The sequence below is a fragment of the Castor canadensis genome, chromosome 17 (genome assembly GCF_047511655.1).
Source record: "Castor canadensis chromosome 17, mCasCan1.hap1v2, whole genome shotgun sequence".
NCBI classification, from domain to species: domain Eukaryota; kingdom Metazoa; phylum Chordata; class Mammalia; order Rodentia; family Castoridae; genus Castor; species Castor canadensis.
In genome coordinates, this window is record NC_133402.1 from 2,969,648 (window position 1) to 2,982,195 (window position 12,548).

The window sequence follows — 12,548 nt, forward strand, 5'->3', positions numbered from 1 at the left end:
ACCCCGTTACCCTCTGCTCGAGGATGCGGAAGGCCATTCCTGGAGTGCCTGTCGCAAACGCTGCCGTCCCCCTGCCCAGTTTCTGCGGAGATCACCCAGATGGTGGGAGAGGGACAGCAGCCTAAGCGAACTCCGCGGCTGGATACCACCGCTCGCTGCCCCCCCTGGCCTGGAGTGCGCACGCGCCACCGGAAGTGACCACAGCTTCCGGCTTCCTGCCCGCTGCCCCGCTGGCACATCCCACCTGGCTGGCATCTCCCCAGCCTGCGCGGCCGGTGGGCACAGCTAAGACCCGGGATCTGTCCGGGGCCACAGAACCTTTGTGAAACGACTCACCGCTCCTGCCCCGGCTCCGGGCGTCGGGAGCCACACCATGCTGGACAGTCGCTGCCCGTGCAGCCGGAGGTACCTGGCCGTGGACTGCTGCTATGCAGCCAAGACTGCGAGGTAGGTGGACGTCTATTGCTGCTTTCCCAGAATAACGCTGGAACTTTGTACCGAATTCCAGGGAGCGAGACTTTCCTTCCTTTATCAAAAGACACGAAATTACTCACCCTCTCCAAACCATAATCCAACCAGTGTTCAAAATTCATGTAACTGCCATCCAAAAAACCACTGCTGTGTATTCAAAAAGTTCACTTCTTGCTATCATCATAAAATAACATTTATTAAGATGTTAAATTGCACATCAGATAGACACAATCACTGCCTGTTGAGAGACTGCAACTAGAGCTAAGAACAATAAGAATGCACCAAAAACAGTAAAGATGAAACATTAAACAGACAAACCGTAGAATTGCATACAACAAATATCCTTCTTAGGTGACCAAAGTAGCTAGAGGTTATAGCATGTTCTTAGGTTTATTCTCCTTCTCCCTAGACTGTCCATGTGGTCAGGATCTCAATTTAAAAAGACAAAACACCTACAGTCGGTGGGCCTTGGCAAGATGGGTAATGATCATCTTTATGTCTGACCAGTAACTCTCCTAACCCACATGAATCAAACAGATGACTACGCACACTTCTAATAAACATCATTTAGCTACTTGTTAAACAAATGGTCAGAGTGAAAACACTTTCCTACTGAGATCCACAGGGATAACAAGTTTAATAAACACTGAAAATAGATACTTCATCCAGATAAACTTTAACCTGCTGTCTGCCTTAAACACATATGCAGTAAAGTGCAGATTATTTAGTGAAATCTGCAGATCCAGATTGTATGACGTCTTTTAAGCTGCAGTCACAAGAAGATTGCTACTTAATTATATGGAATCTCAGCAGTCAAAGCCTCAAAAATGGCACTTACTGGGAGATGTCATTTGATTTACTTTTAGCTCCCTCAAATATTGGGTTAGTCATTTTCAGCATTACATGGGGAGATGTGAAAATACTATTGTTTGTAGTAACACAACTCTATACAAAACGATTTTGAGTCCAACTCCTTCAACAACAAAATGCAAATGATTTCTTAAAAATGCAAACTCTTGGCATTGAAATTCCATTTAGGAAAATGCTGTGACACTTTAACATACGTAACTTGATATTCCAACAATCATGTTAAGAAACTGTGTGACACACATTTTCATCACTGCAACAACAAAAGCCAAATTCGTTTCAGCACATTTCCTCAGCACAGTTTCCACTGTCATTAACATCCATCCTGCAAAATTGGAGTTAAACGACTCAAAGCAATAAATTCTTGCATTTAGTTTTTCACGCCTATATTGCATTTTCCCAATTGTTAACAACATGATAGGCTAAAAACATCTCTGATTTAATTACAATCTTATGGAGTCCACTTCTACCAGTTGACATGGTAGATAGAAGGGTAAAAAGGCCATTACGTAAAAGGAAGCCTGAACACTACTGGCAGACACACCTATTCCTTCAGCTCCCTGTGGGCAGAGCAGCTTGAATAACATCCAACTAAGATTTTAGGGACAAGTGCACAAGACAACTGAAAATAAGCCTATTTCACAATAACTGACATTCAGAGGATTTTTTTCATTTTTTTCTGCATACCAAACAATATTATACCAAAAGCCACTTTTAAACTCCCGTGTGCATGTTAATGTTTCTGTAAAAGTGCTATTTTTCTAATCTTTTATAAATGTTCGGCATAAGTTTTCAAAATCTGGAGAATACACAAAACAGAGAGGTAAACTGTGAAGGAAGCCTCACCTGTAAATGTGAATTTCTGTATTAAGGTGCACAATAGGATTCGTGACATACAAAGGAAAGGATGACAGCTTCCATCTTTTCTATCAGTCACATCCTGTCTAAGTGCTTTCTAAGATATTCCTCTCTACTTCTCTCTGCAGCAAATCTTCTATTGGGGGGGCCTCTTTTCAAATTTCATTCCCTATCCTGCAACTCTTCATTCAGTCTTCAACTGAAGTATTAGTGCCCATAAGGTACCATACTAGTTTCTCCCACAGAACTAGGAGAGCACAAAGGTGGTATCTTGTTGTTATTAAACAAAGATCACTATATCCCAGAGTCAGCTACAGAGAAACCGGAGATCATCTATGTAATTTAAAGCATCTCAGAGGCCTCATTGTTAAATTTAAGACCCTGAATCACTGGTAGAACAGTGTCTTCTATCTTAAGAGTGGAGAAAAAAACAGAGCCAAGTCTGACCCTGACATACAGGACACATGGTCTCTCTCAATTGTGGATCTACAATAAGAAACAAGAGTAACGAAAGGGAAAAAAGAATGGGCACACTAGGGTATTCTGTTGGTTTCAGGTTTTTGGGGGGTTTATTTTTTCACTAGCAATAGTTATTTTCCTGCCTCTAAGTGTTAAGAGCTTAGCTGCCGTGCCATCTTTTTGTACATGTTTTTAATCTGCTGTTCTGTAGAACCACCTTCCATCCATTTGGTCCTCAAGAGGTGTTTATTTTTGCTAAGATTTCCCAGCAATTCCATTTTAGTAAATACTATACTTTTATAGTTTATTCAAATAGTATTTTTTTTCTGGTGGTACCAGTGGGTTGAACTCAGGGTCTCACGCTAGGCAGGCATTCTACTACTTGAGCCATTCCATCAGCCCAGTCTATTCAAGTAGAATGAGACCACTTACAAACCAATCAAAAGACCATATAAATATTGTTTTGCCAATAGGTATACAATCGTGCTGTAAAGAGTAATTCTATATGAATGTATATTTACAACATTCTCTGGTTCTTTAACATTAATAACCATACTATTTTAATAGTTTGTTCTAATATTTATCTGTAATATTATCTAAAGATCATATATATATTATCAAGAATTTTGGTTAAAAAATCCAATCCAACAATTTTCCCTATGTATTTTTCTTTGGAGATGGAGAAAGAAATGTTACAATTTTTTAACAAAACCTTCTGGATTTGCTCTGTAGAGCTAGAAACCTCAGATTTGATTATAGGAATGTGAGTTCAAACTTGAAGTTCTGGAGTCTTCTACTGCTTTATAAGTAAGTGTACATGAAAGTCAGGCCTTGGATAAAATGCAAAGGGAGTGAAGGGATTCCAGCATACATGTACATTGGGAACCCTCCAAAATGACAATTCCTTCCCTTCCTATCTCAGCCTCCCTGTCTCCTAGCAATACTAACATGTGGCACAAATGCCAGTAGATAATGCAGGGTTGAAAAAATGCGTGGCCTTTGAAGACACCTAAATTTATTTATTTATGGCAGTACCGGGGCTAAGCTTGGTACCACACACTTGCTAGGCAATCACTCTACCACTTAAGCCACACCCCTACTCCCAGGATGCCCAAATGTAAATGCCAACTTCATCACAATGTGATGTTTTTTTGTGCTTAGCAAAGTGCCATCTTTACCCTCGAGGGCTTCAGTTTCCACATTTTTTAAACAAGGACAGTCCTTTATCCATCTCAGATTTACTCTGAAATTAAATTAGATAATATACCAAAGGAGTCTGTCATGCCCACTAGAAACTAGCTCTGATTATTTATAACGAGTCAGGCAATGTGCTTCATTAGAAATCTGGAGGCAAATCCCTTTAGGATCAAGTATCCTCCCCAAAGCGTGCGCACGCACACACACACACCCCCCCACACACAAATAAATCAATTCTAATCTGTAGAAGAGGGCTTCAATTAGACTACTGAAACTCCTGGAAAACATGAGTCACAAATGGCAGATGTGTCCCTGCCATCGGATCTGAGAACAAGAACTCCAAGATACCAATGGCAGTCAAGATATCAGGTACCTAGCTGGGCATAGTAGTGAACACCTGTAATCCCAGCTCTTAGGAGGTAGAAGCAGGAGGGTATCAGTTTCAATGCCAGCTGTTCCAGACCAGCATGGGCTACACAGACCTGCCTTAAAAAAAGAGAGAGAGAGAAAGAAGGAAAAAAAGGAAAAGAAAAAGAATATACCAAGTAATCCACCCATGTGGAAACTTTATATGGAGTGGATCCTAAACTCTAGAAATGCTCATGTAAAACAATGGTTTCATACAAATATTACACTGAAATAGTTGTAACAATAAATGTATAAAACAGATATAAAAACATTCAATTTTCTACACACCAGATATGCAGAACTGGGGAAAATAAATTCTCCTCCTAGAACATTCTTAGAAATCACATTAGAAAAGTCTAGTGAAAAACCTTCATTTTAATGACAACTGAGGTTTTCAAGTTCTCCTAAGTGGAATTTCATCAGTGAGTCCCAATCCTGGCTTCATTCACTAGTTTTGTGATAGTATTGCTTCCTGTCCTAAACTAGGAATGAGAAATAGCACTGCGTAAACCAAGGCTGTGGTGAGAATTAAGTATAGAACGGAATGTGTGTAGCTTTAGCACACCTCCCACCAGACAATGAAAAGCCCAACTATTTAAACTTGTTGTATTTATATGGGGTTTTTCCTGTGGGTTCGCTTATGAGTAATGAGATGCATATTCACTCTAAAACTCTTCCCACACACCGTACATTTAAATGGTTCCTCTCTTGTATGGCTCTTCTGGTGGTATGCAAGTTCTGACTCCAAAGCAAAACTTTTTGCACATACTTTGCATTTATGGGGATTTTCCACAATATGAATGTTTTGGTGAGAAACAAGTTTAGAGAAACAAGGGAAGGTCATGTCACACTCAGGACACTGTAAGGGTTTGAATTTGGAAAATAAAAAAAAGTTTTCATCATCAATACTGCAGTGTTCAGAGTCCTCCTTGTGGCCCTTCTCAGGGAGGGAAGGGTATGAAGGTGGCTCGAAGCTGTTCTTGTACTCAGTATACTGGCAAGGGGTGGCTGATGTGTGTGTGTTTTCATGCAAAGCTAGATTAGTTTTCTCACCAGGATTTTTACCATGGTTAGCACGTTCATATGGTTTTTCAGCAGTGTGGCTTTTCTGATGCTGTACCAATCCTGGGAGCCACATAAAACCTCTCCCACATATGCCACACGTATAGGGTTTCTCCTTTACGTGGCTGTTCATGTGCCGGGACAGATGTGACTGCTGGCGGAAGCTGGCATCACACTTGGTACACTTATAAGGCTTCTCGCCAGTGTGTATTCTCTTGTGTGTCCTCAAATTGGCTCTATGATTGAAGATCTTCCCACATTCATCACATTTGTACTTTTTCTCTCCTGAATGAATTGTCTGATGCAAAACAAGGTATGAATTATCGCTGAAAGTTTGGTCACAATCAGGACACTTGTATACATTTTTGGGTTCTTCCCAGGGACATTCAAGAATTTCAGAAAGTGCTGTGCTTCCTAAATACTGAGATAGTTCTACTAATGGGGTATGGTTTTCAATGGTAACTAAAAGGCTTATGAACCTTTTCTTGCAAGTGGAAGTTCCACCTGATATTTTCCTTTCAGGGATTTCAACTTCATCCTCAGAAGATTTTTCTGGATAACCGACAAAGGGCGGAGAAATGGAGTACTTCTCCAGGGAATTCTCTTCAAGTTCCATAGATTCTAGGCTTAACTGCTGATTAATCTCAGTCTTGCCTTCCCCTCCTGTTGATAAAAACAAATAAAGCAAAACATAGACAACACTTAGGAATACTAAAGAAAGAACAAGCTAAGGAAGTTATACAGAAGACCAGGAATCTGCACATGGGTTATTCATAAATCCAGACACTGGCAAATACACAAAATCAGGAGCCAGCATGTGCTACTGACTTCCCAAAAGATCCAGTTCCAGGTGAACCTACTAAGAGAAGGAGCAGAGAATGCCTATAACTAAGTCAGCGTCCAATGAGATTAGGAACAGATAAATCTTGGTAGATATTGACTAGAAGTGCAGTTTTCTAGTTAGGCTATTAGGTCTCAAGAGCTTTTCATTATTTGAGCTACATAGTGACAGTTGAGCAATCAAAATCAGAATGGATATTGGGATACATATTTGTCAAAAAAAAAAAAAAAGAGCATAGTGTATTTTCTACCATAACAGAGAAACACACAGATAATTTTACACATCACTAGGAGAAGTCTCTGAATTTCCTTACCCTTCACTGAGCAATAATCAAAGTAGAGCTATGTGTATTGTGAGCAAATAATGATCAGTCTTATCTCAAGAACAGCTGACAAGTCAGGTGCTGGTGGTTCATATCTATAATCCCAGCTACTTGGGAGGCTTAGATCAAGAGGATTGAGGTTCCGGGCCAGCCAGGGCAAAACAATTTGCCAGACCCCATGTCACTGGAAAAAAGCTGGTTATGGGTGGTGTGCACCAATCATCCTAGTGACAACAGGAAGTATAAAATAAGAGTATTACAGTCCAGGCCAGCCCAGGCAAAAAAGCAAGACCCTATCTCCAAAGTAACCAGAGCAAAAAGGGCTGAAAGTGTGGTTCAAGTGACAGAGCACCTGCCTGCCTAGCAAGCACAAAGCCCTGAGTTCCAACCCCAATACTGCCAAATAAAAGGAATGGCTGACAAAACTTGGATCTGGCAAAAAATAATTCTTTAATATTTTTCTCCATACAGCCAGCCCTATATCCATGGGTTCTGCATCGCAGACTCAACCAATCACAGATTGAAAATATTCAAAACAAAAATTGCATCTGTACTGAACCAGTGTACTTTTTCTTGTCATTATTCTCTAAATAATACAGTGTAACAATTATTTACACTGCACTTACCTTGTATTAGTTATTATAAGTAATGTACATGTGATTTAAAGTGTACGGGAGAATCATACACAACTACTATACCACTTTAGTGCTTTAAGAAACTTAAGCACCTTCATATTTTGGTGTCCTTGGTGGGGTACGGTGGTGTCCAAAACCAATCTCCTATGGATATTAAGGCCAACTGTTTTCTCATTTATAAATCCAGTATATTAATACAAAAGGGATCCTTCTTTCCAAAGAAACGAAGACTGAAAGCAGTCCCAACTTGCTGACTGGAAAGTGTTTCAGGACTGCAGTACAATGCATGGGAATCCAAACAGTATCCAGTAACTTTGTTGATTTGAGGAGATCTGAGTTCAGAGATCAGGGATGCCAAGGCTGCTAGGATTTGAGAGCAAAGTAATAGAAAAGCAGTACTACAGAAAGAGACTTAGGGCATCTCCTAAGACTTCTGCTGAGCTGGATTGCAGTTGCAGTGGCTCCTATCAGTAATCCCAGCTACTTGGGAGGTGGAGATTGGAAGGATAAAGGATCAAAGCCAGCTCCATCTCAACAAATAAGCCAAACTATGTGAGAGGTCCTAGGTAGAAGGATCTCTGTCTCAGGCCATCCTGGGCAAAATGAAAGGCCATATCAGAAAAAGAAAGCAAAAAAGGACTGGGGGCATGGCTCGAGTGGTATGGAGTTCCTGCCTAGCAAGCACAAGATCCTGAGGTAAAACCCTAGTATCGTAAAAAGTAATAATAATAATAACAAAAAACACCTTGCTAAGTACTAATCTGCATGCACATGCTGAGACTGCCCAAGGTCATGGAAGGAACTATCAGAAAGTAGTTTACAGAACAAGATCCAGAGATCCTACCAACCGAAGTGGAAAGACCTTCTAAACACAGGACATCAAACAGTCTCCTCAGAAAAATTCTGCCTTAGTAACAGGCTGAATCAGTGCTAGACTAAAGGCCCATCTGAACCCATGCTAACAAAGAAAAAAAAAAAAAACTGAAAATATCAAACTAAATCCAAATAACTCAATTGCATCCCACCACAAAGTCCAAACATATTTTTAAAAATTTGACAAAATCCAACAACCAACCTAAAATAAAATCCCCAATATCCAAAATCCTATCAAAATTTACCAGGCTTGTAAAGAAGCAGGAAAATATGACTCATAACAAGGAGAACAATCAATCTATAGAAACAGACCCAGAAATGACACAGATGATAAAACTAGCGGAACAAACATTAAAAAGCTATTATAAATATACTTCATATGACAAAGAAAGTGGGAGATACACAACATGAATTATGAAAAATAGTTTAGATGTGCAGCCCCAGTCAGATAAATCTATTCAGGCATATAGTTCCCCTAAGGAGAGAAAGGCATAACACCCTCTTAAGAGCTAATCAACTTCTAATCTTCAGCAAATGATAGTAATCTATACTCATGGGGTTTCCCAAGTAAAGTTTTAAATTAAAGAAAATGTCTGGGAGGATTACCAGTAGTGCCCCATATTATGTGAAAGCACAGTCAGGGTACTAGACTTGAGAAATCATCTCAGACTTTGAAATTCTTCTCATAGTCGGCTCTTGTCACATCCACATAAATTATCCAAGGAGAGGTCCTGCTCCACCGCACTAACGTGGACAGGGCATAAAATCCTTATCCTAGAACACACAAAAGGTCCAAAAGCAACGAAACGAAGACAAAAACCACCAAAGAACGCTGCCTTACCTATTAGGGCCCCGTCCTCAGAGCGCTCTTGTGGGTCAGGTTGCAGACTCACACATTCCTCCTGGGAAAAGTACACAGCCAGGTCTTCAAACAGCGTCGGTCCCTGGAACGGGAGACTGGCCTTAGGGTCAGCGGGCCACCGTCCCCAGGCCGGAGAGGGCTCGGTGTGACAGTCCCGTGCGGGGCGGGCGCGGCTGAGGGGGCAGACCGCACGCCATTGTGAGACCCGCTGGACAGGCGGCCTCTCCAGGAGAGCGAGGGGGGACTCCCGGGGAAGGACCAGAGGCCCCGGGTTCCTCCCCGCCCCCGCCCCCGCCCCCGCCCCGGCGCACGGAGCCGGCGCGGCGGCACCGCCCTCCGCACCCGCAGGTGTGAAGTGCGGAGGACGACGGCCTCGCAGCCCCGCCGAGAGCCGGGCCCCGGCGCAGGCCGCCTCCTGCGCGCTCAGCTGCGAACGGAGACGCGGCGCAAGCGCCCGGGTCTCGTCTCACCTGGGCGTCGGGCGTCGGGCGCGTCGACGCCATCTGGGGGTCTGCAGGGCGGCGTCTTCAAGTCGCCACAGGGCCGCGGGGACAAAGCTTCGAGGGGAGAGAGCGGCCTTTGGCGGGACCAAATCGGTTGCCAAGCCCTTCCTGCACCCCCGCCTCCCTCGATCCCTCAAGCCCCTCTGGAAACCTCCACCGACTGCTCTTCTCCCCGGCCCCGCCTCGGCAGGGGTCCCCTGACCCCTCCAGCAGGAATGAGGGCCTCGCTCTGCCGCGGCACAAGCCGCAGGAAGCGACGCCCAAGCGAGACGCGACGACGAAGGCGGAGGCCGCCGCGAAACTCCCACGCTCTCCTCACGCAGTAGCCGCGAGGAAACCGCCGGAAGCGACGCGACCCCAGCCTTCGTCTCCATCCTCCGTCCCGATTGGTCCCCGTGCTCCCGGGGGGCGGTCACTCTGCGGGGAGGACCAATTGAGCCGCTCACCGAGGACGGTGGCGCCCCCGGCCGCGGCGAGGCGTAGTTTCTCCGGCGCGGCTGCTAGCAGGCGCTTCCGGTTCCGCCGGCTAGGTCTCCCCGGTGAGTCCGCGGCCCCTTGGCCCTTTCAGCTGGGGCGAGAAGGCGACCCGAGAGGCGTAATGATCCCGGGAAGGAAAACAAGAAGCCAGACTCCAGAGCTCGAAAGAAAGTCGGTAACGATACGTGGGAACAGCGGCCCCCGAGGACCTGAAATTTGGGTCCGCAGGGTGAGGCGAACGAGGGGCCGCGGTCGGCCCGGGCCTGGCCGCTGCCGAGCGGGCCTCTGGCTCGTGGGCGGCCTGCGGGGCCCTGGAACGTAGCGGGCTGCCGTCTGCGATCGCACGGCTCCGATCAGGCGCCCTGGTTGCTAGCGACCGGCCCGAAGTATTCTAAGCGCATTGTACCGCGGCCGGCCGGCCGGCACATTCGGGCCGAGCCCCACGAGTCGCGGGCCGGGTCGCGGGTCGCGGGCCGCACGTGAGGTCGCGCCCGGGCGCCGCCTGACTGCCGCGGTGCGCGCTCCCGAGCCCACCCCTGACAGCTTGGCGACGTGGGCCGGGCTCGAACCTGCTTTTCAGTTGCGAGGAGCGCAGAGTGCGGCTTGATCATTCAGAGGGCGCACGACGATGTACGTGAACGGAGTTGTTCGTTCATGAAGGGGTTTGGCCGGGGAGAAAAAGCCTAAAATAGGCACGTTGAGAATTCTGGTAAATAACATGTTTTCTCACCCTAGTGCCGGCTGCTCGGTGACTGTTGCCATGGTTATTAACTCAGCACTGTGGGTGGGGCGTGGTGGCGCACGCCTGTATTCGCAGCCGCTCAGGAGGTCAAGAAGGAGGACCCGAATCAGGCTAAGCGAAACTGTGAGAGCCTATCTGGGAAACAGTAAAAGGCAAAAGGACTGGGGCATGACCTACGTGGTAGAATACTTGACTCGCAAGTGCAAGGCCCAGTACCACCAGAAAAAAAAATAAAGTTGAGTAGGAAGTTGATTTGGTGGAACATCAAATAGGAGAGGCTCAGCTGCAAGTAACAGAAAACCCAATAACACAATGCTCAAAGCTGGAACAGTTGAATTCAGTGACACCATCAAGTTTCTAGTGTTTCCATATCTCTTCTGCATCCTTAGCATGCTTGGTGAAACCTAGATAATGCATGCAGACATATTTTGTCATGTACCCATCCTAAACCAGTCATTACCACAAACAAAAAACTACCATACTGGTCTGGTAGACGTGTGCCTAGCACAGGTGAGGCCCTGGGTTCCAGCCCCAGCATCACCAAAAATAAATTCTGTACACTAAAGTTTGGGCCATCACGCCTCACTCCCTGGATCTGGGAGAAGGACCTAGCCTTCCCTGACCACCTACCTGCACAAAATCAGGGATCTATTGGAAAAAAGAAAACAAAGAGGAAGTAGAAAAGGTGTCAGATAGTTAGTTAACTGATGTTATTACAAGGGACATCTGTTGTCCACTACAAAGGAGTCTTTGTGGAAATGGGTGGCTGAGGATATCCAGATGAAGGAGAAAGGCGCTTCAGTTAGAAGAGTGGTAAGAACAAACTTCCACATAGGCTAGACACATCTAAAGCTTATACGTCAAAGAAAAGCTTACAGCCTAAACCAAAGGCATGCTCGTCACACATGATGGTGTAGCTCACGTAGTCATCTTTCCCCTTTTGCTTTGTGCTTATTGCCATTCTTTTTTCAGGGATGTCTCATCTGGGACTCAGAATCTCCTAATCTGGATTTATGGTTCTTTAACCAACAAGAGGCTCTCAGAGCTCTTTACTTTGGACCCTGTTCTCATTATTTTAAAGAGGATAGCAGTTTCCAATGACAAGAAATGAAGTTTATAGTATAACTTAGTATATAACCAGAGAGAGGGTTATCTCTGAAGTCAGAGAGGAAGAACAATCTTCTCTTACCCTTTTAGGAGCCAACTATCAAAACTAAACAAGTGGGCAGAGAAAGAGGAAGTTAAAAGTCTAAGATACACAAAGATTGAAAAAATAAAATTGAATTGTATGCCTAATTCATTTTTTTAAGAAGTCAGAGCTGCTTGCCTGTATGTCCACTGTATGTACAAGTTACATAATCATCCAAACATTCTCCTTCCAGTACCTTGTTTTGTAAGATTCTCCATTTATTTACATACTAGTAGTGATAATAACAGCAATCTGTGTTTATTGAGATTCTTTCTATAGCCAAGCATCTTCTTTGTCTATAAAGATTTCATCATCTCTTTTTAAATTAAAAATAACCTTTTAAGGCCAGGTGTGGTCACACACACCTATATTCCCAGCACTTGGGAGGTTGAAACAGGAAGATTGTGAGTTCAAGGCCATTCTGGGCCACATAGTGAGATCCTGTTTCAAGAAAAGACATTATTAAAAAGCAGTATATGTGTACTTTAGAAAAATAGAAAATACAGATAAGCAAATATATGTGTTGTGTGTATACATACATATATATGTAAATATACACACACATATGTTAAAAGCACTACATCCCTATCTTGCAGAGATACAGAAATTATCACTGTTTACTCTTTTTTCTTTTTCTTTTTTTTTGCTAGTACTGGAGTTTGAACTCAGAGCTTCCCACTTTCTAGACATGCACTCTACCACTTGAGCCATGCCTCCAGCCCTATCACTATCACTAGTTAGTCATATATATATATATATATATATATATATAATTCCCCCCC

The 12,548-nt window shown here is 44.1% G+C and overlaps 2 protein-coding genes across 5 annotated transcripts in view; one reads left to right on the plus strand and one right to left on the minus strand.

The window, feature by feature from the left end:
• Window positions 1–310: 310 nt before the first annotated feature.
• The window catches only part of Naa60 (N-alpha-acetyltransferase 60, NatF catalytic subunit), a 35,246-nt gene continuing 23,008 nt past the window's right edge, over window positions 311–12,548 (plus strand). Inside the window, exon 1 of one of the 3 annotated variants that reach the window (XM_074059422.1) lies at window positions 311–447. The gene's annotated coding sequence lies outside the window, so the exon portion shown is untranslated. Of the gene's footprint in view, window positions 448–9,879; window positions 10,011–12,548 lie in introns of those variants that run through there. The other 2 variants (XM_074059423.1, XM_074059424.1) reach the window with 2 other exon arrangements.
• Window positions 333–9,861, minus strand: Znf597 (zinc finger protein 597). 2 transcript variants are annotated; one of them, XM_074059418.1, is made up of 3 exons: window positions 9,326–9,861; window positions 8,835–8,937; window positions 333–526 (listed from the first exon to the last, which is right to left on the minus strand). In XM_074059418.1, exons 1-3 carry the CDS (start codon window positions 9,356–9,358, stop codon window positions 333–335), a joined length of 330 nt encoding a protein of 109 aa, XP_073915519.1. In that variant the 5' UTR covers window positions 9,359–9,861. The 2 variants fall into 2 exon arrangements, with proteins under 2 accessions (XP_073915519.1, XP_020012120.2); XM_020156531.2 differs by lacking the exon at window positions 333–526 and adding an exon at window positions 2,535–5,985 and having other exon boundaries at window positions 9,326–9,705.